Source organism: Peromyscus eremicus, unplaced genomic scaffold (genome assembly GCF_949786415.1).
Source record: "Peromyscus eremicus unplaced genomic scaffold, PerEre_H2_v1 PerEre#2#chr22_unloc_1, whole genome shotgun sequence".
In the NCBI taxonomy this organism is placed as follows: Eukaryota; Metazoa; Chordata; class Mammalia; order Rodentia; family Cricetidae; genus Peromyscus; species Peromyscus eremicus.
The window spans coordinates 3,289,449-3,314,353 of record NW_026734286.1 but is presented as its reverse complement, the minus strand read 5'-3'; the positions used below and the strand labels follow the sequence as shown (position 1 = coordinate 3,314,353).

General features: G+C 40.8%; 1 protein-coding gene and 1 long non-coding RNA gene across 2 annotated transcripts; one reads left to right on the top strand and one right to left on the bottom strand.

The window, feature by feature from the left end:
* Nucleotides 1–4,487: 4,487 nt before the first annotated feature.
* On the bottom strand, nt 4,488–6,102 carry LOC131900420 (zinc finger protein 660-like). The gene is given in 2 exon segments (XM_059251640.1): nt 4,488–5,778; nt 5,900–6,102. Coding segments are annotated over 2 exon segments (1,494 nt in total).
* A 1,445-nt stretch (nt 6,103–7,547) lies between these two features.
* LOC131900739 (uncharacterized) lies at nt 7,548–24,831 on the top strand. Its single transcript, XR_009376273.1, has 3 exons — nt 7,548–7,662; nt 11,365–11,406; nt 24,746–24,831. It is a non-coding gene; the product is annotated as an uncharacterized LOC131900739 (long non-coding RNA).
* Nucleotides 24,832–24,905: the final 74 nt, after the last annotated feature.

The window sequence follows — 24,905 nt, the reverse complement described above, 5'->3', positions numbered from 1 at the left end:
CATGGCAGCAAGGGCGGGGCCTTCCGAATATACGTGCTCCTCATTGGACAGTTCGTGGAGGGCAGTAACAGCGTCCCGGATTGACGAAAGATACGGATAACCTTGAGTTTAACTGCCTGAATTAATAACATTCCCCTTCCCAAATGAAGTTAGAATTGCAGATTCCACTGTACTCCAGGGGTTTTTGTTTTGTTTTGTTTTTTTTTTTTTTTTTTTTTTTTTTGTTTTTTTTTTAAAGCTGGGTTAAGCCTGTCCCGACCAGGTTTATAGTTTCTCATTTAAGGGAACATACTCTGTACTTTTTGGTGCACACACTCGCTTTTGGTGAACTCGGGGTGGGGGGTGAGGCTGGAGGCGGCCTATTTCTTTGATCACAAATAGTGCCCAAGTTTGTCCTGGACATTGCTGATTCAAGTCCTTAGTGGAAAAACCAGAGTCATCGTAAAAGGAATCCCCAGGTCTGTCCAGAGACAGGGACAAGAAGGGCCTGCTATGCGAACACAAGAATTTAGGATGAAGTAAAGCTCTCTCACACCTTACGTTTCAACTTATCCAATTTGTTTTAATTTTGTTTTTGAGACAGAATATCTGTTATGTAGCTCTGGTTGTCCAAGAATTCACTATGTAGAACAGGCTTGTCACGAATTCACAGTGATTCATCTGCCTTTGTCTTCAGAGTGCTGGGATTTAAGGGTGTGGGCCACTATGCACTACCATTCTACAGAGAAATTTTCTACCAAGAAAATTAAAACGACAACCAACAAATATAATTACTAAATTATAGAAAAATGAAGTTACATAATAGCAATGTTCAGCATAGAATTTAAGACATCTAAAGAACAACCCTTGAATTCAGACAAAAAGTTCCTTGGCTGGAAGTCTGGTGGTATGCCTACATCCACAAGTGTAAGCATAATCACAAGCCTCAGGATTATTCTTATATGGTGGTCCTTCCCTAGTGATGAGACAGAGACACCTAAGAACTCTGGGAGATCACCATGCCTTCTATTGCTTCCTCTGCCAAGAAAACCCTTTCAACATCTTAATATTCACAAGAGGGACAATGTCATCTACACCGGCATTAAGGTGTTGTTACAGGTGAGGTGATCTGAGTCTAGAGGGCAGGTGCTTGTGCCTCTTTGAAGTGACTTGTACAGAGACAGAGAGGAACATATGCAGGAGCCTGAATATGTGCCATATCTGAACTGTGGCCTGGCTCTCAGAAAGCAAAGTGGGGGTGGTGGGAAGGGTCAGAAAGGGGGACTTTTATGGGTCATTAACATACTATGCATTTCCTTCAAGGTCTCATAATGGGGATTTTCCAAGAGGGCTACCTTGGGTGAATGCAGCTCAGGTATATTAAGGACTCCTAGACCCTCAGCTACCACTGCCTTTTATATGTGCAGCCCTCAAACCTCTTGTAGTTTCTACATTTTCTGCCTCAATTCCCTTGTGAGTGCTGTGGTCTCCAAAAGCTTTGGGGGCTGCAGAAGGATTTTGATCAATCATGTTGAATAACTATTTCCTTACTGGTGATGAGCATAGTCACTGCCTCAGAGGTAGCACATGATTCACTAGGCTATCTGTTTCAAGAGAAGGTTTTGGATTTTCAGTCTTAGCAGTAGGGTTTCAGCTTGTTTTCAGTATCAGCAAGTGGGAAGAGCAGATGTTCTCTGTTTTGTAAAAAGAAAACAAAAAGCAGCTGATTATTATATATTAAGATGGTGGTGGGAAACAAAGAACATTTTGAAGGGAGTATCTACCTATTGATGGGATAGATGGAAAGGAAACAGTAACCGTTGAGTACCAGCAATGTTAAAAGATAGATGAGGAAGGAAACTAGAGCACGAAATAAGGATGCAACTACTGCTAGATTTAGATAAGCTTATCTAACAGGTTTTATACAGAGGGTATTTTTGCATTATACTTGGGGTGGCTGTGATTGTCCTATACACTATGTCAGTATGTCTTATACAGGACCTAATGGGAAGGCCTATATAAGGTCCAGATTATCATTTGTCTCTTTCAAAGCCTAGGTTAGCTTTGTTTTGTCTTATGCCAATTATTTTCATCTTTGGTTATAATTTCCTGCTGGGGTATAAAATCATTGGGGGTAGCCAAAAGTAACCATCATTATTATTGTTATTATTATTATTATAAAAACTATTGTTATTTATAGCTATTATTATAGCTGCTGCTGTTAAGGCCAATTTAGATTACAATCCATGAAATATTGGGTATTTAGGAGGAGTCCTAAGCTCCTTTAGCTTTCTACCAGTGGCAGTCGGCAGGCAAGCATAGCTCTGAGCAGTAGCTAAGACTTTACATTATAATATGGAAGTTAGAGGCAGAAAGAGCTAACTTGGAACATGGTGAGCACTAAAACCTCAAAGCTACCCCAGTGATTAACCCTTTCCAACTAGGCCACGTCTTCTAATTCTTCCCACTAGTTCCACCATCTGTTAACCAAGCATTAAAATATAAGAGCCTATGGGGTCCATTCTCACTCAAACCATAACAGAAGTCACAGTTGGGGAGGGTCATTGACTGCTTCTCTCACTTGGCAACTTGCACTGTATCTATTACTAAGGCAGTTAGACTAAATGAAGGTGGTTTCAGTGTTAGATCCAGCTCAACCCTTCCAAGTCCTGCAACCAAAGTGTGCAATGGTTCAGCAAATACAACTTACCTTCAACCTCTCAGAGATGATCAAAGGAAAGAGTAATACCCTAAATTACTTGGGGAATTACATAGACTATCCTAAACATCTTAAATGGAGATTTTTCATGCCTGGTAGTGGTGTTTTTGTTAGTACGGGGTTCTTGGGGAGGCACTGTAAAGCCAAGTGACATAACTTCATTTAATGAATGTGTGTGTGCATAATCTCATAGTCACACTTTCATGCATTATATAACTTTAGGCATGAACAAAATAACAACTCCTTGAGGATTATCAAACAGCATTGGTATTTGTTCCTCTTCTCTTTACTGTATTGACCTTTCTCATCTCATGTCCAATTAGAAATTTCCTCCTCCACAGTTTTCACATTTTCCCCCTCATAGCCCTCACATCCAGCTACTCCCCTCTCCACCCTCTTCCCTACTTACCAAGAGAATACGATCTAGGCACAAAGAAATCTTAAACCAGAAAATGGTTTGGTAGGTGGAATCAACTAGAAAACAAGTTAACTCATCTCAGAAATATAAATCTCTTTTTTTCTTTCATTTGTGGTTTCTAGCTCCAAATCTTCATATGTGAAAAGATAACCTGGAGTAACTACAGAAACCATACCTTGCTTTCTTAATAAAAACATAATGCAAAGTAAATCTCCTGTATAGGAATGGGTCAATAACAAAAATGCTCAGAATTTGACTGTACTTTTTTCAAACTGTTCATTTCTAAAATATTCTGGAATAACTTCCAGAAAGTATTTATTTCTTACATGAGATTCAAGTACATGGAAAAAGTTTCACAATTTTTATCTCATTTAAAATGACACTAAGTTTTTCACAGTTGTGCAATGAAAATTTCTTTTGACTGGATTTGGATCTTCTTAAAGTCCAAAGCAGGTGGTATTTCTATAGCTGTGACTAATCACAACTACTAAAGTAACCTTTAAAAGGAAGTGTTACATCTGGCTTGCAGTTACAGAGTGTTAAGAGTCTCTGATGGCGGAGCAAAATATGGTGGTAGCAATATCTCAGAGCTCCCATGAAAAACCATAATAAAGAGGCAGAGAGAACACACTGGGAGTGTCACTGTCTTTTGTGTCAGCTTAAAACTTGCCTAGAATGACAGATATTCTCCAATAGGCCATACCTCCTATTCATTCTCAAACAATTCCATCAATTAGAAACCAAATAGTCAAACTTAGGAGACTATTGGTCCATTATCACTCAGACCACTAGTACAGTCGTATTCAAATGTACTGTCAATGCCATAGGAGGCAAAAGACAAGTATTATTGCACACCCTGCAAGTGGTTTTTATCCTACATAGAGTAACACATTGCAAGTTAAGAACTACACTTTTACTGTCTCATAATGTTTCTTTCTACACTAAAAATGTATTTGTTAGTTTCTGTTTCCACTGTTTTGAACATTTTATTTAATTATTAATTTGTATGTCTCTGTGTATTTGTTCATTGGGAAGTGTGCATGTGATTGTCAGAACACAACTTTCAGGAATTGGTTCTCTATTTCCACAGTGTAAGACCTAGGGAGGTAATTGAGATGGTCAGGTTTTGAACAAGAACCGTTACTAATTGATGGACCTCATGATCTAACCACATCCTTCTTTCAACCCTGCAATGGAGGCAAATTGACCAAATGCAGTGTCACTTACTTACCCTGGTACAAGTTCTACCCACTGTACTTCTTTTTCACTGTGAGATCCTATGGATTTGTGTAGGGATGTAAAGCACAGAAATGCAGGCACACTCTGGCTGCATGGAAAATGCTTCTAAACACTATGAATTATTTCCCACATTTATTCCAAACAAAGTTTTCCACCACTGTGAAATTTTTTTATGAGTATAGTAGGAACTATGACTGTGAAAGGCTTTTCCACATGGTTACAGATGTATGGCATCTCTCCATCCTTCATGAATATTACAGCAACTGGAACCAGGGTGGGCTTTTCCACAGTGCTTACATGCATGAGGCTTATTTCCAGTGTGAGTTGTTTCCTGAATGCCACATGAACTTGGGGTAGTGAAGGCTCTTTCACAAGGCTGAGATTGGTAAGGTTCCTTTCCAATGTGAGATCTTTTATGTTTAATAAAGTGAGAGCAAAGGAACAGTTTCCCACATGTTTCTCTCCAGTATGAATCCTTTTATGGCTCTTGTAGCAAGTTGAACTTATGAAGGCTTTCCCACAATTCTTACATCCATTAGCCTACTCTCTCGTGTGATGCTTTTTATGATTGTCACGCCAACTGGAAGTGGTGAAAGTTTTTCCACAATGCTTACATGCATAAGGTTTCTCACCACTGTGACTCCTTTCATGAATGTTACAATAACTGGATTGGGTGAAGGCTTTTCCACAATGTTTACATGTGTAAGGCTTCTCTCCAGTGTGAATTCTTTCATGGGTGTGACAGGAACTCAAAATGGCAAAGGTTTTGCCACAATGCTTACATGCATAAGGTTTCTCACTAGTATGAATTCTTTCATGAATGTTACAGTATGTAGAACTGGAGAAGGCTTTTCCACAATGCTTACATACATAAAGCTTCCTTTCAGAGTGAATTCTTTCATGTCTGTTATGACAAAAAGCACTATTGAAGGCTTTTCCACAATGCTGACATGCATACAACTTCTTTCCAGAGTGAATTCTTTCATGAATGTTATGATAATAAGAATTGGAGGTTTTCCCACAATGCTTATGTGCAAAAGGCTTCTCTCCAGCGTGAATGCTTTCATGCCTGTTACAATAAGTGGAACAGGTAAAGGCTTTTCCACAATGCTTACATGACTAAGGCTTCTCTCCAGTGTGAATCCTTTCATGAATGTTATGATAATAAGAATTGCTAAAGGCTTTCCCACAATGCTTACATGCATAAACCCTCTCTCCAGTGTGAGTTCTTTCATGAATTTTACAGCGCTTGGAACTGTTGAAAGCCTTTCCATAATGCTTACAGGCATAATAAAGCTTCTTCTTTACATTGTGAATTATTTCATGAATGTTATGCAGACTGGGAATGGTGAAAGTTTTTCCACAGTGCTTACATGCATAGTGCTGCTTTATTTTGTGTATTCTTACATGAGTGTTATGCCAGCTGGAACCGGTGAAGGTTTTTCCACAATGCTAACATGCATAAGGCTTCTCTCAGTGTGAGTTCTTTCATGGGTGATAAGATAATGAGAGAGAAGAAACACTTTCCCACATGTTTTACAAACGAAGAGTTTCTCTTCAGTGTGAATTCTTTCATGAGAGTTTCGAGAACTGGAGCCGAAGAAAGTTTTCCCACAGTGCTTCTTACATGCATAAGGCTTCTCTCCAGTGTGACACCTTTCATGAATGCTACGCCAACTGGAGCTGGTGAAAGTTTTCCCACAATGCTTACAAGCATAAGGTTTCTCTCCAGTGTGAATTCTTTCATGAGTGTCACGAGAACTCAAAGTGGCAAAGGTTTTGTCACAATGTTTACACTGCAGCATAAAAACATGCTCTGGGATTCCGGGTGCAGTCACTCACTTCTTCACATACCCAGTATTTCCACCTGTTTTTCCCATAAAGTCAGAGACTTAAATTTGCTCAATACATTCTAATTTCTTGCTCCAAAGGAAAAACCAGGACTTCAGGGTAAGAACAGGGCTCCAGTAGATTCAAGCACGGAAACCACATATAAGGCAGCATAGGAAACCTCATAGATTAGGGATGAGTCAAAAGCCCATGACTGCCTCACACTCTGTGTTTCAGTATATCCATTTTCTGTCAATATAATTAAAGCACACCAACAAGTGAATATAATTACTTAATGGATAGATAAAATAGACGTGCATGCCATGAGCACGCCACTAAAGATTCAGAGTTAGGAAAAGGAACCCTTGATTTTACAAAAAGGTTTTCTTGTCCAAGGCCATAAAGAAAGCCTCATTCACTAGAGTAAATACTCCTGAAATCCCCAAATAGATTAGGTTTATGTCAGTGTGCAAGGATTAAATGTTAATGTATTTTCTTTATTTATGTTTGTTGTTTTGCTTATTTGTTTGTATATGTGTTTGTTTGTTTTGTTTTTTCTAGACAGGGTTTGTTGGGCAGTATGTTCTGGAACTAGTTCTCTGTACCAAGTGAGCCTCCCATTTGGTGATCTTCTTGCTGCTGCTTCTGCATTGCAGGGATTAAAAATGCCTGCCACTAGCAGGGTGTGGGGGTGCACGCCTTTAATACCAGCAGCCGGAGGCAAAGGCAGAAGTATCTTTGTGAGTTCGAGGGTAGACCTTCCATAGTCATAGTGTGCTTCCATTATCTTTTTTTTTTTTTTTTTTTAAAGTTTTACTTAGCAGAAAGTGTTGTTGTAAGGACATGGCTTGGATGACTTCGTGTTCTGTGCAGTGCAAGCATCTTTGGGAGGACAACTGGACACTTCAGAAGCACGAAATGGTGAGTGAGCACTGGGCTCCTGGAATCCTGGGTGGCCGGTTTGGGACACTAGCTGCTTTGGAGCTATGTGGTGCCAGCTCCTGCAGTTCCCCTGGTGCTGGTCTACAAAGCTAATTCCAGGACAGCCAGGGCTACACAGAGAAACCCTGTCTGAAGGTGGGGGGCGCGGGGAAGCCTGCCACCGTGTCTGGCATATTTGTTTGGTTTGATACGTAGAGTGTCTCACTATGTATTCCTTAATACCTCTGAATTCACAGAAGTCTGCCTTCCTCAAGAGTGCTGGCAGTAAGGCTTTCGCCTGATCTTTCCTAAAAGGTTTAGATACATTGGGCTGAGGTGCGGCGTGAGTAGAGTTCGCCAATCAGGGACGATATTACTAAAAGGAAAGAGCTGTCCAATCAGGAGCACGGATAGTCATAGTGTGCTTCCATTGTCTTTTCTTTTAAGTTTTACTTAGCAGAAAGTGTTGTTGTAAGGACATGGCTTGGCGACTTGGTGCTCTGCCGAGTGCAGGCATTTTTGGGAGCACAACTAGATACATCAGAAGCACGAAATGGTGAGTGAGCATTGGGCTCCTGGAATCCTGGGTGGCGGGTTTGGGACACTAGCTGCTGCAGTTTCCCTGGTGCCGTGCAGCCCAATGGAAGGTGGAGACCAGCCCAGCAATGCCTGTGCCCATCTGTGCTTGAAATGTGCACCTCACAGGCAGCCTTTAGCCCCGAGTCCCCCACTGTTCTGTCCTAGTGAAGTTGCTTCCCCACAGTTCCCCAGCACTCTTGGGTGAGTCCTTTCCGCGAGCCTGCACCTACACAGACCTTACAGCGCTGGCGGGTTGCAGATGCTCAGTCCAGACTGTACTATCAAGGAACGTGGGTGGTCTGTGCAGTTCTCTTCTCCTCTCGTACGTCTGTTCGCGTTGATTTTGCTTTTTCTGTTACCGTCTTGGATTTCTTTCCGGTCCCATCTGGTCTTCCTCAGATTGTTTCCCATGCCTCCTGGTGTTAGAGAAATTTCTCACAAAGCTGCCTGTCTACCCTTTAACTCCTTATTCTCTGTGGTGTTTGCATATTTCCTTTAAAAAAAAAATGATGTGTGAGAATTTTAAATTGCTCTCCTGACTGCAGCTGGCCAGAATTACTAGTCTGAAGAAAGATATTTCAATTTGCTTCATTTTTTTTGTTTGCAGTGATCTTTTTTGAGTCCAATATTGGAATTTTGAAAAGTTTCCCCATCTTTGCAGAAAAGGCCAAGAAAACAAAAACAAAAACAAAAAAACACACACAAAACAAAACAAAAAACCCAACAACAACAACAAAAAACCAAAAAACAAAAAAATAAACAAACAAACAAAAAAACCTGGCAAAGAGCTTCATGGCATTGGCGTTATATTTCTGTTGCTGCTTCTTGTTTGGCCGTAGGCTGCTTTAAATAGAAGAGATTGGGAGTGTCAATTCTGTAGCAAGTAATTTACAGTGTTTCAGTCTCTGGGAAAATATTAATATTCCACCTCTTTCCTTTGGCCTCTAGACAGTTGGTTTATGTAGGTAGTGTAATTTCTGACCATTTGGGAAGCTTCAGAGTGTTCATCTGAGAGAAAGACAAGTGTGCTTTCTACCCGGTGGAAAAATGTTCTTTATTTGAATGTTGATTTGAATGTGGACTAAATTTATAATTTAGCATAATTTATTATGCTTCTGTGTATAGTTATTTTGATTTTCATTTAATTTTTAATTTGTATTAAATATGTTATTATTTATTTATTTATTTTTTTGGAATAGGGTTTCACTCTGTAGCCCCTGATCTCCTTGTGTTGACCAGGCTAACCTTGAACTCAGAGATCACCATCCTCTGCCTCATGCATTCTGGATTAAAGTCTTGCAACACCATGCCTGACTTTGTGGGCTTTGGTTACCTGACTCAATGTAATTACATTTTCACTTACACCTATTTGCTGGAAATTTCATTTCAGTTTTCTTCATTGCTGAGTGGAAATCATTGTGTTTATGTGCTGCATCTCCATCATGTGGATATCAGCTGATGGAGATCCAGGCTGACTCTTTTTCTAGCTATTGGACGAGAGCAGCGATGACCATGTGTGTGCATGTATCTGTTGTAGTGTATAAAGTGTTTTCATTATAGTCAGAGAAATTTATACCTTGATGAAATAATGTTTCTATTTTTTACTTTTGAGGGAAGCACACATTGATTTGCTTATTAATCCCAGCAGTTTAAACTCACCAACGGTGAGTAAGTATTCATTTTTCTACACGTCCTCAATAGGGTTTAAGCTCTTCAGGCTTGTGGGGCAAGATTTTCAACTGCTTACCTGTGCTCTAGCTCTATGGACATTGGTTTGTTAATAAAAAGCCCAACAAAACTTTTAAATTATTTTTATTAGGGAATTTCTTACATTTGAGTGATGTATATTAATCATATATAACCCTTACACTCCCAGCATACTCAATTCTTAACTTCTTGTCTTTTGGTTTTGTTGTTTTGTTTTTCTTTCTTTCTGCCCCCTTCTTTCTTTCTCTTTTTCCTTTTTCTTTCTTTTTTATAACCCACTGAGTTCAGTTAGTGCTGTCCAAATGTGTGGCTATCCACAGGGCATGGGCAACCTACTAGTGGCCACATTCCTGAGGAAAAATAACTTTCTATTCCCCTCAAAGCCATCAGTTGCCAATGCCTTTTTTAACAAGGGGTGGCCTTCTTGAAGACCAATCCCATTCTGCCCAAATATTTAGACTGACGTGATCTAAAGTGTTTGGGGAATTTTAGAATTTGATACATGAATTGTAGAATATTTTTGGTGAAGTTGAGTTAATCTCAGTAAGAGCACTCTTTGTACCTTGTGTCTTTGTCCATTGATTTTCTATGAAACAACAGTGTTCAAGTTTAATATAGACAATTATTATTATGTAACAGATGTAGTATTAAGTCAATAAGAAATCAGGTGCTTCCAGCTGAATAAAATTGTCTATGCTCTTAAGTATTAAACTAACAATAATTAATATTTCTAAGATAAATTTTAACCTGTAACATTAAAGAGTAAGACTGATGGCCCTTCTATCCATGCTCTCCTCTTTAATGACAAATTTCTCCAAGTTCTATTCTTGTCCAGTTAAACTAAAAAAGAAAAGTATCTGTTCAGCCTGCTCAAAGACTTCCCAGTAGTCAGGTTAGGCTTCGTGTCTTTTACATCCCAGGATTTCTACTTAGATTACAATCATATTTTCAAAAGGATAGCCTTTAGATTCAGGATTTCTAATGCTAGTAAAATATGATCTAAGATCTAATCAACAGCCTAATTTAAAATGGAAAACTGATACAGTGTCTTTGTTTTTAAAATGATCTTCATTTTACTTATGCAAATATGTATTGTTTACATGTGCTTCTGTTTTCTTATTGGTTCCACCGTACTTTTTGGCTTATCATTAAGTGGTATTAATATAAATGTCCAGACCGGCCTAAATTCGTTTTAGTTCATAGTGTAATTAAAGCTTCTTTTTATAAGTTAGATAAAATACTCAGTATGTTTTTGGGTTAATCATCTCAGCTCTGAGTCTATAAGAAGTCTAAAATGTCCCTGTTGCTCTCAGGACACAACATCTTCTATACAAGGGTACAATTTCATTATCATGAACAATGCCCTCATCTTGGAGATGACAATTTAGGTTCTTCCATTCTTAAAAATGTAAAGATTGAGAAAATAACTTAGACCTGCGATTTCAGACTCCTTTAAGTAATTAGTAGGCTTAAAATATGTCCCAAATATATGTTTCACCAAAATAATTGCTCATAGATCCACTAAAAATGTCATATTTTTAATTAAAAAATTGAAGTCAAGTTTATTTAAGATAATTCACTGTCAAGGTTAGGCAAGTATTAGAGAACTGCTAAATAATATTTTAATTAAAAAACTTTAGAAAATGGATGGGTTGAAACATAAGGTGTGAAAAAGCCTCCAATGTCTTTACATCATTCCAAACTCTTGTGTTTTCACAGCAGGCCCCCTTCTGTTCTGTGTCTGGACAGACTTAGGGATTCCTTCTACCCCAACTGTCTTGGTTTTGGCCTCAGGATCTCCAGTCAGGAATATCCAGGCCTTCTGTCTCTTCCTCAATCAGGGATGATGTTACTTCCCTTCATCAAATTTCCACTGAGTACATGGATATTCCTGCCACCAAGTTTGAATTGTGTGTACATGCTGAGGCAAGTGTTGTTGGTCCTGGATGACATTCCCTTCTGCTGATTTTAGGTCCATAGGAAGGACACCTTGATCCATCAGAAGCAGGAAACGGTGAGTGTGCCCTGTACTTCTGGAATTGTGCTTTGTGCATTTGTGACAGTGTGGTGATATATTGTGTACCCTTACAAACTTGCCTGTGGATCAGAGGACAGAGCCAGCCACTAGATTAGATATAGAAGTCAGGCAGTGGTGGCACACATCTTTAATCCTATCACTTGGGAGTCAAAGATCCGTCTAGATCTCTGTGAGTTCAAGGCCACACTGGGCTACATGAGATTGATCCAGTATAGGAGAGAAATAGAGCCAGGCAGTGGTGGCACACACCTTCAGTCCCAGCACTTGAGATCTCAGGCCTTTGCTTGGGAAGCACACATGCCTTTAATCCCAGGCAGTAATATGGCAGGGCAGAGAAACATATATAAGACATGAGGAAACAGGAACTCTCTTTAGGCTGAGGATTTTGTACAGGTAAGAACTAGTGGCTGGCTGTTCTGCTTCTCTGATCTTTCAGCTTTTACCCTGATATCTGGCTCTGGGTTTGTTTGTTTGTTTGTTTGTTTGTTTGTTTTAAATTATTAAAAGACCATCTAAGATTTGAACAACGTGACAGTGCTAAGGCTGTGGAGCTACTGCTGTGACATGTGCAGTGTGCCCCGGTGTCCTGCACTGGCTTCATCCTTCCCAAAGCACTGGGATTGTGCACAAAGCAGGCAGCTGTGCACAAGGCCTCCTGCCCTGTCCTGTCCAGGGAAATGACTGTGGCTCAGGCCACTCTCTTGCTGTGGTGAAAAAGTACCTGGAATCTGTGCTTCCTCAGAACTTGCAGAGCTCCCAGGTTGGTGACACTGAGATTAGTTTGTGGTGTGAAGGGACCTGGGTGGATTCCTGTCTGGTGTCCCTTACAAGTATGTCTGTGCTGCTTTAGATTTTTCCTGTTATCATCTTTGTGATTTTATACTTAGTACTGGGAGTGAACCCCAAGGCAGTCCTGACCGAAGTTAAACAAAGGCCTTGTCAGCGGGGCGGTGGCGCACGCCTTTAATCCCAGCGCTCAGAGGCAGAGGTGGGTGGATCTCTGTGAGTTTGAGGCCAGCCTGGTCTACAGAGTGAGTTCCAGGACAGGCTCCAAAGCTGCACAGAGAAACCCTGTCTCAACCACCCCCCCCCAAAAAAAAACCAAACCAAACAAACAAACAAAAAAACAAAACAAAACAAAAGCTTTGTCGTTATCCCCCGTTTCCCAACTCCTCGTTATCTGTGCATGTGTGTCTGTGTGTGTATTTGGTTTTTCTTTTTTTAAATTGTGATGAGAGAGGATTGGGTTGCTCTCCCTGTAAGAGTGGGTCAAATTCCCAGTCACTGAGGAAGAGAACTTTCAAGTGTTCTTGAAAATGTTTCAACTTTCTTGCCCTGGTCATTTCTGGTGTTTAAGTTGGGGGTGTTGAAAGTTGTGTCAGCACTGTCCTTGTGATCCCTGTGAAGGGGACCGTGGACTTCAGAATGCATTCTTGTTTACTTGGTTTACTCTAGGTTGCTTCTCTAAGTAGAGGAAATTGCATGAGGGGAGTACTTACTCAGTACTTAATAGGTTTGTTTTTTTTTTTTTTCCAGATGAAATTCTTTAGAGATTAAAAACACTAATATTTTCAATAGTGTTATACTTTGGGGTGCAGAATGAGGAGACAAAAGACTGGAAACAGTCGAGAATATGACCTCAATAGACAACACTGGTCATTAGCACAGACAGCAAAATATAGTGATTTTTTTTTCCTGCTGTGCAGTGGGCACAAGCTGCCTGGGGCCCTTTTCAGAGTGCTGGAAGGGGCTTGGGACTGAGGAAGTTGATGCAGCTTCCTGGGCTGTGTTTTGATATGAAGTCTCTTCTTCCTGAAGTTATTTGCCCAAGGGAGACAGGCTGTCTTAGCAGACATTCCGTTCCTCTCCTGGAATTAAAATTACTGTAATTAAAATCACTCTTAAGGAAAGAAAATTAAGCAAAACCTGGTTTATTACAACAAAAGTGTTACCCAAAGTAGTATACAAACTGTCACTTTGTTTGTCAATTTTCTATTTAAATGTCAGTTACTTCTGCATGCATGTGTGTGTGTGTGTGTGTGTGTGTGTGTGTGTGTGTGTTTGTGTACAGTGGTTAGAGGACAGTGACAGAACATTAGAATATGAGACCCAACTTTATTTCCTCTACAGGAAAAAGAACTCCGTATTAGAGAAGGTGTGTAATAGTCATGAGTCCATTATTGAAGGGGTGGAAAATATTAGGTGTTGCTGATCATAATGGCTCATGATTGAAATCCCAGCACTTGTATGACCGATGGGTAAAGAAATGAGGAACTATTTTCAGAATAACATAGATTAAGCTAGTGGTAGATAAACCCAAGTATTAACACAGTTCCTATTTTTTTTTTTTTAATAATTTACTTCTACCCCACTGGGTCTAATTAGTGAAGCCCTTATTTACAGTGTGCATGGGGTCATACACAGCAGTAAGGATACCCTACACATGGCTACATTCCTAAAGAAAAGAGACTACTTCCCTTAGAAGCATCAGCTAAAACTAGGATCTCAGTAAGGGCTGAGGTCTCAAAGCACACCTCAGTCCATTGCTGGAATATTTCACTACCAGGATCACATGCAGATCTTATGAGTGAAGCCACAGCAGTTGTGAATTTATGCCATGCACAGAGCACAGCCTTTCACAGTACTCCCCATCCTCCAGCTCTTACACTCTCATTTCAGCCACCTTTTGCAATGTTTCCTGAGCTTTGAGGGTTATGGGTTTGATAAAAATGTCCCATCTATGATTCAGCAGTCACAGTTGCATATTTTCATAATTTAAATAGTAATCTTCTCTGTATAAACTACCACTGCTAAAATAAGCGTGTCTGATCCAGGTTGGTGACAATAGAAACCCATGGATAGAAACGCAAATATTTAGAATGTATGTCAACAGGAGCACTTAGAAACACACCATTAGTAGGTTCTCCCTGAGGACCTATGACTTCCCTTGCCGTGAGTTTTGACCCTGCGAAAGTACCAGGCATGATTTCTCTCTTGTGGAGCAAGTCTGCAATCTCATGACAGCAGTTGATTAGTTCCACAATTAGTCGTTCCAGTAGGCACATCAGTATTGTAGCATCCAATATCTAGCTCAGGATAGCCCACTGATGCCTTTTCTTCCCCACCTGTTTTCATAGTACCTTTCAGCACTAAGAAAGATATGCACCTGGGACAAGTCAGTTTATGATTGATTTTTCTGTGTTTTATAAACCAAGTGTCTGATGTCTTTAGCAGTAGTGTGTTATCTAATTTTTGTGGGCAACCAGCAGCAGTAGCAATAGCTTATATTGTTTTGTGTACCTTGGGGCCCTTTCTGACCAAGTATCTGTGCCTGACACTGACACTCCCAGGGGTCACTCCTGGCTCCTGGGAGCAGCTTCTTCATTAACTATTCTTCACTAATAGTTCCTCATTTCTTTACTCATCAGTTGTGCAAGTGCTGGGATTTCAACCATGAGCCATTGTGATCAGCAACCCCTAATAGTTTGCATCCCTTCAATAAGGGTCTCAATATCTGCTCTGAATATCTGCTTGTTCAGAGCTTTGTGAGTTTGCGGCTAAACTGGTCTATATACGGAGTACAAGACCTGGTCTATGAGGAAAGTTCCAGGACATCCAGGGCTTCGTAGTGATGCTCTATCACTCCCCCCTGAAAAGTAGCTTACAAGCTACAGGTGTTTCATAAGGGTTTTTAAATATATGTTTAGCTTCCTTTAACCCACTTCCTTACCCACCTTTCCTCTACACTCTGTCCTCATCCCTGTTTAAACCTTCAGCTTCCGATATTTTCCCAGTGTTCATTCATGTCACATATGGACTTCTATCCCCACTTACTATATGCATATGTGTTTATCTTGTAGTGCAATGTCATAAGTTCCCAAGTAACTTCTTCATGTACACTTCATCTTGTTTAAGCCTTCTTCTGGCATCTCTTTACCCATCTGTGTCTCTCCATTACCTATTTGGAACCTCTGTCTCTAGTATTCCCCTCTCTATTTTGATTTTACCTATATTCACCCCCTCATACTCCCTCCCAATCCATAGTGTGTTTCTAGCTCCTTATCTTTTACATGTACTCAATGTTAAAACTACACATAAACAGAAGATTTGAAACTAGGAACCTCATATGAGATAAGGCCATTTAGTGTTTGTCTTTTTGGCCAAGGGTGATCCCACTCAGTAGAATTTTTTTTTTTCAGTACCACCCTTTTCCTGAAAATATCATGATTTCATATTTTTATAGCAAAGTAATTAATATAACATTGTACATATATACTAGATTTTCGTTATCCATCCATGTGTTGATGGGTGACTAAGTTGATTCTATTTCATAGGTATTGTCAATGGAGCTCCAATGAACATGGATATGCAAGTATCTCTATAGTATGACATAGTTCTCTGCATATATGCCTATCAGTTTTATACCTATGTCATATGGTAAATCTATTCTGAGGGTTTTTTTTTATTTGTTTTTATTGTGTTGTTTTATCTTCATGTGTGTCTGTTGCAGGATATTTGATCACAGTGTAAACCCTGAGATTGTGTTATTTATTGGAAAACGCTGTTTCTAGTTGTAATGTGGCTCAGCCCTAGTACACACGTTTAATCAAGAGCTTTCTGCTTATTGTAAAAAGGACAAAGTTAAATCAACCACAGGTCAAGAGGGAGAGCAAATAATGAGTTGACAGAAAGAAATAAACTACAGATAGGAGGAATCAGGCAGATGGAGAGAGAGATGCATAGGAAGGAAAAGAGAGGGACAGCCGGTTGGAGAAATTTTGTGTGGGACAGTGTAGAAGAATAGCTCCTTCTTTGCTGGATGGCGACGAGGAGGAAGCATCTGCATGCTTTCTCTGTCTCTCTGAGCTATCAGGTTTTCACCCCAGCGTCTGGCTCCTGAGTCCTTGTTGGTAAAATCGTAAGATTGAAATTTAGTTAAAAACAACGTTTGTCAGTGTGCCTCTTGTGTGTAGAGTTTCTGGGGGCCAGAAGTGGATGTCGGATACCCTAGAACTGTAGTCATAGACGGTTGTGAAATACCGTTAAGTGCTGGGAATAGAACCTGGGTCCTCTGGAAGACTAGCCTGCGCGATTAACTGTTAGCCATCTCTTCAGGCCCATTTCTAGTTTTTGGAGCAGACTACAGGCTGATTTCCAGAAAGGCTACGCTACTTTATATTCCTATGAACAGTGGACAAAGGTTCCTTGTGACCCACATCCTGCCACTGTTTGTAATCCTTTGTATCCTCTTGAAAACCATTTTGACCGGGGAGAGAGAGAATTTTCATGTATTTCAAAGTGCAGGCTAGTGAGACTAGAATCTTACCTCTCACCTTGCACAGAAGTCATCTCCAAATTGTTGAGTGTCCTCACTATGCAGCGTTATACTCAGAAACTGGTAGATCTGTTGGTGTGCTTGAAATTGAAAGCATGGGGAAGGATTTCTAAAAAGGACTTCAGTAGTGAAGGAAGGAAGACTTACAGGTAAGATGAATGGGATTTCATGAAACTGAAAAGCTCTGACAGCAAAGGAAATGTCAGAAGATTTGTGTCCGGAATATATAAAAAAATAAAAATAAAACTACTAAATAACAGGAACTCAAACAACTGAATTAAAAAATGGACTACATAGAATAGGTCTAGAGAGAGTGGACAACCTTGTCTTCTTCCTGATTTTTGTGGAACTGATTGGTATTTCTTTCCATTTAAGTTTTTCTTGGCCTTGAGCTTGCTATAAACTGCCTGCTTTTGCTGAGCCTGTCTCTTGAATCCCCAGTCTCTCCTGGATTTTTGTCATGAAGAGTTGTTGGATTTTGTTAAAGGGTTTTCTTGCATCCCTTTTCATTTCTAATTGTGTTAATTTGGTTCTCTCTGCTTTTTAGTTAATTTGGACAAGGGTCTGTCAATCTCATTTTTTTTTTTCCCCTCAAAGAACGAACTCTTTTTTTCACTGATTCTTTGTGTTTGTTTTTGGGTTGTATTTTATTGATTTCAGCCCCGAGTTTGATTATATATTGTCTTCTACTCACTTTGGGTGTGAGTTTTTCTTCGTGTTTCAGATGGGCTGCCAAGTTACTCTTTTGAGATCTCTCCAATTTTTTTATGTAGGCATTTGTGTTAGAAATGCCATCATTGTGTCCCATAAGTTTGGGACACATTCATACAGTTCTACAAAGTCTTTTGTTTCTGGATTTCTGTCTTGACCAATTTTTTTATTAATGTAAATCATATCATTTCATTTATATAATTATTTATTATGTAGTTAGTTGTTCACATTCTGTGAGGGGAAGCTTTTTCTCGTTTTTGTTGTTGATATTCAGTTTCAATTTATGATGCTCGTTTAGAATGCAGGGTGTTATTTCAATTTCCTTGTATCTTTGCAGACTTGCTTTGTGCCCAAGTATGTGGTCATTTTGAAGAAAGCTCCATGAGTTATTGAGTAGAAGGTATATTCTTTTGTATTTGGGGGAAATGTTCTGTAAATATTTGTTAAGTTCATGTATTTTATACCATTAGTTAGCCCCAGCATCTCTTTGCTTCGCTTTATCTGGATGAGCTGTGTATTGGTGAGAGTGGAGTAGTGAAGTCTCCCACTATTATTGTGTGAGGGTCAACATGTCATATAAGCTGTAATGTTTCTTTTACAAACTTGGATGCCCTTCTGTTTTGGCGTGTAAATATTAAGAATTGAAATATCGGGCTGGAGAGATGGCTCAGAGGTTAAGAGCACTGCTTGCTCTTCCAAAGGTCCTGAGTTCAATTCCCAGCAACCACATGGTGGCTCACAACCATCACAACCATCTGTAATGAGATCTGGTGCCCTCTTCTGGCCTGCAGGGATACATGCAGACAGAGCACTGTATACATAATAAATAAATAAATCTTTAAAAAAAAAAGAATTGAAATATCATCTTGGTGAATTTATTCTTTGGGTATGTAGTGTCCTTCCTTGTCTCTTTAGATTAGTTTTAGTTTGATGTCTATTTTGTCAGATATTAAATTGACTATACCAGTATGCTTCTTGGGTCCATTTGTTTGGAATAAGTTGTTCCACAAGTTTACCCAGAAGTGATATATATTGTTGATGTTAAGGTGTGTTTCCTGGAATCAGCAGACAAATAGACCCTGTTTTCACATCCATTCCATTAGTCTTTTTGTTGTTGTTGTTGTTTTTAAGATTTATTTATTTAATATGTATACAGTGTTCTGTCTGCATGTATGCCTGCAGGCCAGAAGAAGGCACCAGATCTCATTACAGGTGGTTGAGACCCACCATGTGGTTGCTGGGAATTGAACTCAGGACCTCTGGAAGAGCAGCGAGTGCCCTTAACCACTGAGCCATTTCTCCAGCCCTAGTCTAAGTTTTTATTGGAGAATTAAGACTATTGATATTGGGTGTTACCAGCTAGCAGTGTTTGTTGATTCTTTTTTATTTGTTTTTGTTGTTGTTTTGGTGGTGGTAGTTTTGGGGGTGTGTGTATGCACACGTGCTTGCATGTGCGAGCGCTTTGATTTGCTGCTTTGGGATTATTTATTCCTTGTTTTTTCTTGGGTGTGGTTAACTTGTTCAGGTTATAGTTCTAATTTGAGCACCATTACAGGGCAGGATTTTTAGATTGATACTGCTTAAATTTGATTTTATCCTGGAATGTCTTATTTTCTCTATCTAATGTGATTCAAAATTTTGCTGAGTATACTAGTCTGGGATGGTATTTTTGGTCTCTTGGAGTCTGTAGAATATCTGTCCAATTCCTCTTGCTGTTAGAGTCTCCATTGAGAAGTCAGGTGTTACTCTAATGGGTTTGCTCTTATATGTTATTTGGTCATTTTCCTTTGGAGCTGTTAAAATTCTCACTTTGTTCTGTACTTTTAGCGTTTTGACTATTATGTGCTGAGGAGATTTTCTTTTGTGGTCCAGTTTATTTGGTGTTTTGTATGCATCTTATACCTTGATGGGAATCTATTTTCAAGGGGAGTAAAACTTTCTTCTCTGAGTTTCTTGAAAATATTTCTATGCTTTCGACCTGGGATTCTTTTCCTCCTCTATTCATTCTCATTATTCTTAGATTGGTCTTTTCATACTGTCCCAGATTTCAATGATGTTTTGTGCCAGGAGTGTTTTAGAGTCAACATTCCTTTGACCTAGGCATCCATTTCTTCTATCATATCTTCAGTGGCCAAGATTCTCTCTTTCAGATCTTGTATTCTCTTGATGAGGCTTGCCTCTGAGGTAAGGTTTCAGTGCCTAAATTTTTGATTTCCAGGTTTTATTTTGTTCCAGTTGTTTTTAATTGATTCTATTTCCACTTTCATGTCTTGAATGTTTTATTCATTTTCTTCCACTGTTTGTTTGGTTTTGTAGATTTCTTTAAGGCCTTCGTTCATTTCTCCTTTAGGGACCTTATCATGTTCATCAGGACTGTGAATGTTTTTATGAATGTTAAGTGTTTTTACTTATGCTTCAGCTATGTTGCCCGACTCAGGGCCTGCTGTGGGGGGAAGGCTCTGCGGTAGTGGGGATACCCTGTCCTGGCTGTTACTGGTTGTGTTTTTACACTGCAGTCCAGGCGTCACGGTTTGGGAAGATTGTAATTCTAGGTGTTGATATCTGGTATTGTATTTGTTGTGTGGGTGTGTTGTTCCTTGGTTTCTCTTACCTTCTCTGGTTCTTAGCAGAGTATGGTTTTTATGTTTTCCCTAGTATAACATGCTTTGGGATCTTGTTAAGTGTAGCCACTGTGGGTTCCAGGTAGAAAATGTTTCTAAGAGTCGTAAATTTGACACCCCTGTCAACCTGTGGTGGCTGTGGCAACTGAGGTGGCAGCAGTGGTGGCTATGGCAGCTGAGGTGGCAGCAGTGGTTTGCTGTGGCAGCTGAGGTGGCAGCCGCTTGAGCAGTCACGCTCACCGCCAGGTGTGGCACATTTCCACTCTCATGTTCCTATGGGTTGTATAGAGTTGCATAGCGAAACATGCCCCCTAAAAGTCCCCGGCCACTCCAGAGCATTCTCTCTCTCCATCTCGTTCCTTCTCTCTGCCTCCTGGTCTGTCTGTCTGTCTCTGTCCTGTCCCAATTGTGAGATAGCACTTTGCTCTGCCCCATCCCTCAATAAACCTCTTGCTTTAGTTCTGTTTTGAGGTGTGATTTCTTAGGGACTCACCTGGGCCTGCCCAACAAAGGTACCCTTTTCCGTAGCTTGATCGTTACCCTAAGTATTGATCGTTACCCTAAGAGTTGAAACTTAAGAATGGAGATGAACTTCATTATGAATGAAGGGAGGTGGCTGAGGGAATCCACTGGAGAGAGGAAAGCAGTGTGCTCCACTAGGATCTGCTCAGTTTCTTCAGAAATTGTGGGATAGTGAGGACAGGACACAGCAGAAATTCTGCTGTGGGGCTGGGCATGAGAATTGGGGATGGACTTGGAGGAATGGAGGCAGAGGTGAAGTGAGCCTACTGCACTTAGCCTACCTGCTTCGCTGGGCAAAGTAGCCTGCAGCGAGTGCCTATTTGTGTGGGGCCTGAGATAAAGTAATGAGTGGGCCAAAAGAAGTTTGAAGGGGTGTATCTGTGTGGTCCACTGCAGAAGAGGAAGGGGAAGCCACAGAAGGTGGTTTGCTGCAGGTCTGGGCATGAGAATTGGAGATTTGATGTGGGTGGGTGGATGGAGAGGTGTTGCTCGGCAGTTAGCCAATCTGCTTCCTTTGCTGAATTGGCCATGTGACTAGAATGTGCAGATCAAACTGAAGGTAGTATCATTTTGGAAACGGCAGGTGGGGGGTACTGAATGGCTTTGGATTCTCAGAAGACCACCTCCGTCAAGTGTGCCAGCGGTAAGGGTTTGCACCAGAACTTTCCTAAAGTGTTTTATTAATTAAGGCAGAGGAGGCAGAGTGCGAACAGTTCATCGTTCATAGACCTTATTACTTATAAACTGTTCAGTGAGAATCGTGGATAGTCATAGGCTCCTGGGCGTGCTGCCTCTTTAGGCTTTGTGGTGAAGGAGAGCAATGTCAAGTCCAGGCTTGGGTGAGTGTGTGTACTGAGGGCAGCAGGCTACTTTGTGAGGACACCTAGACACTTGAGAAGCATGGAATGGTGTGTCTTGGATTCCTGGATGCCTGGGTGGCGGCACTGGGACATTAGTTGCTTTGGAGATAAACAGGCCCCACCCGAAAGTTCCCCTAGGGCTATAGGGCCCAGTGGAAGGTGGAGTCTGGAACAGCAAGTGCACTCCCAGGTGCACCTGAAGTGCGTGCCCAGCAGGCAGCCTTTATCCACAATCCCCCACTCTTCCGTCCTGGTGAGCCTGGTTCACCAAGATCCCCAGCACTCTCCCATGAGTCCTTGCCATGAACTACACAGATCTTTGCAGCACTGGCGGGTTGGTGATGCTGCGTCCACACTGTGCTGGGTGCGGATGTGGGTGTTCTGTGCAGTTTCCCTTCTCGGCTTGTGCTTGTGTTTGTCCTGATTCAGATTGTTTCCTCTCATCACCTATGATTTCCTTCCTGTCTTCCCTTCCCCTTCCCCATCTGGTCAGCCTCTGAATTGAGCCCTATGCCTCCTGGTGTTAGAGAAGTTTCCACAGAGCAGCAGTGCCTCTACCCTTAACACCTCATCCAATTTTCTTTCTTTTTTTTTTTTTTTTTTTTTTTTTGTTGTTGTTGTTGTTGTTGTTTGAGACAGGGTTTCTCTGTGTAGCTTTGCGCCTTTCCTGGAACTCGCTTTGGAGACCAGGCTGGCCTCGAACTCACAGAGATCCGCCTGGCTCTGCCTCCCGAGTACTGGGATTAATGGCGTGCGCCACCACCGCCCGGCTTTTTTTTTCCCCCAGAGCTGAGGACCGAACCTAGGGCTTTGGGCTTGATAGGCAAATGCTCTACCACTGAGCTAAATCCCCAACCCCCTTTTCTTTCTTTTTTTAAGGGATAATGGACAACAATGTTTTCTTTTTCTTCTGCATGCAGTTGGTTAAAGGTACCAGTCTGAAGACAGAAATTCAAATTTGCTTCACAATTTATTTGTTTGCAGTGATGTTTTTCAAGGCCCAAATTGGAGTTCTAGAAAGTATTTGTAACTTTGGTGAATGTGCAGAAGGCCAGCACGCTGACAAAGAGCTTCATGGCGTTGGCATTATATTTCTGTTGCTGTTGCTTGTTTTGCTTTAGCTGTTTTAAACAGAAGGAATTGGGAGTGTAAATTTTGTAACCAGAAATTTCCAGTATTGCAGTCTTTGGAAAAAAAATACTAACTTTCTTTACCCTTCAGGTAGTGGATGGTATCAGGGTTGGCTTTCTTCTGAGAGATCTTAATTTTGTAAAGTATTGATTTCCACAGGAGATGGACATAGTTTTTCACAATTCTACACATGTCACATTATCGCTCTGAGCATGGCTGTTTCCATGTATTGCTAATTCTACCAGGTCAATAATAAGACACTACTACAAGTTCTGACCCAAATTTGAGGCAAGCTTTAATTAAATACTGCCCAGGTGCATGAACTCTGGCCCAGTCCATTCCCAGGTTCCCAGAAAATGGCAACAAGTCACATTTTGTAGAGGCTCATCAAGGCAAACCCATAAGGCCACATATTTCCCACCAGTTTCAATCAGGGGCATGCATATTTCCTGAAATACTTCCTGCCTACTTTCCTCCTGCCTACATGTGCATATCCAGTATAGATGAGTCAAAGGAACTGGCTTAGGGGAGCAAAAACGTGGCTTGTTTACTTACGTGAGCAGTAGCCGCAAGCATTTCAGGAAGTGTGTGTCCTTAGGCAAGGGGCTTTCAGGTTAGAGGGATTTTTGTTTTATGGATCTTTTAGGCCTGGTAATTAAAATGTAAAACATAGCTTCAGCTCTCACAGGATCTTGGTCAGGGAAATGTTGGCTTTCACATCCCAGTGAAGAAGACGGATGTCTTAACCTAATTGCTGCTGCTGTTATAGAGTATGACATGCTGGATAACATGTCCAGCCAACAAGCCAAGTGTTGCTAAAATTTCTTCCTCAGGGGAGATGTAAAGCAATTCTTCACAAGACCCAAACAGCACACTGAGGCAGGATTCTGCCACAGCTCATCCTAGGGAACCCATGGGTTGATTGGGTTCCTTAAAGTGCATATGATAAAGATTATTTATAGGAGTTTGGCCATTCCTCCCTCAGCCAGCTGATCCTGGAAAGCCTCACTCAGCAGGGATGAGTTTCCCAGTAGCTGCAGAAAGAGTGCCCCACCCCAGTCCTTGTCCCCTTCATTCTCCCCTGCCCCCATATATCTTATCCCCTTTCCAGATCTCACCGCCTGGATCCTCGGATGAGAGTCTTGTGCCTTCTTCCATCCCTCCATGTGGGATTGTAAGTGGTCAGCAAGCCCAGCTGTGATCATCTTATGCAAGTGGGCACTTAGGAATTCTCCAAGATGGAGGTTGCTTATCTGGGAAGACAGTCTGTCACATCATGACTAAGATTAGTCAAAACGGTTTCTCTCATATGAATAGCATCTGTGATGGTCATGTTTTGAGACCTAATTTGATAGACTCTTGAACAAAGTATTGGTGAATTTTACTGTTTATTTTTGTTAAAATTTTAATGTGAATAAGGGATGGAGAGATGGATCAACAGTTAAGAGCACAGACTTCTCTTCCAGAGTACTCAATTTGATTCCCAGCATGCACATGGTGACCCACAACAGTCTAGGACTCCACTTTCAGGGAATGCAATGCCTCCTGGCTTCCTATGGCACTAAGCACATATGAGGTGCATTGATGTACATGCAAAAAAAATCCATACACATGAAGTGAAATAAATTAATATTAATGTGCAATTACTGTTGGGAATATCATGAAAGCAGAAGCGGGCATGGTGAAGTCTCAGGGTTAATTGTTTAGTGTCTCTGCACCATCACTAGAGAATGACCATTGTGGGCTCTTCGTTAGCAGACTGTGAGATCCTGAGATTTGGGAATGTTTACTTTAGTGGATGGAGGGTTTCCTCATGGCCTTATGCAAAGAAAACCTTTTCTGAAATTCAGGGACTGCTTTTCATAACTGTGAGTCCTAAGTGGAGTACTCCTGCTGTGTATGTCTATTTTATCCATCCATTGAGTAATTGTATTCCCTTGTTGTGTTTTAAGTATATTGGCAGAAAATGGACACATTGAAACGTGAGTTGGGACACATGAGACATGAAAAAGTCATGGGCTTTTAACTCATTCCTAATGTTTCAGGTTTCCTATCAAGCCCTGTGTGGTTCCTGTGCTTGAATCTACTTGGAGCCTGCTCCTACCCTGAGTGCTGTTTTATTTTGTTTTGCTTAGCAAAGAATATTCTCCTGAGCACCTGTTTGGGTGACTGTGTGTTCTGCTGACTGCAGGAGTCTTCAGGAGGACATCTAGACACATCAGATGCACAAAATGGTGAGTATGCCTTGGGCTCCTGGAATCCTGGGTGGCAGGTGAATGAAAAATAAAAGAGGAC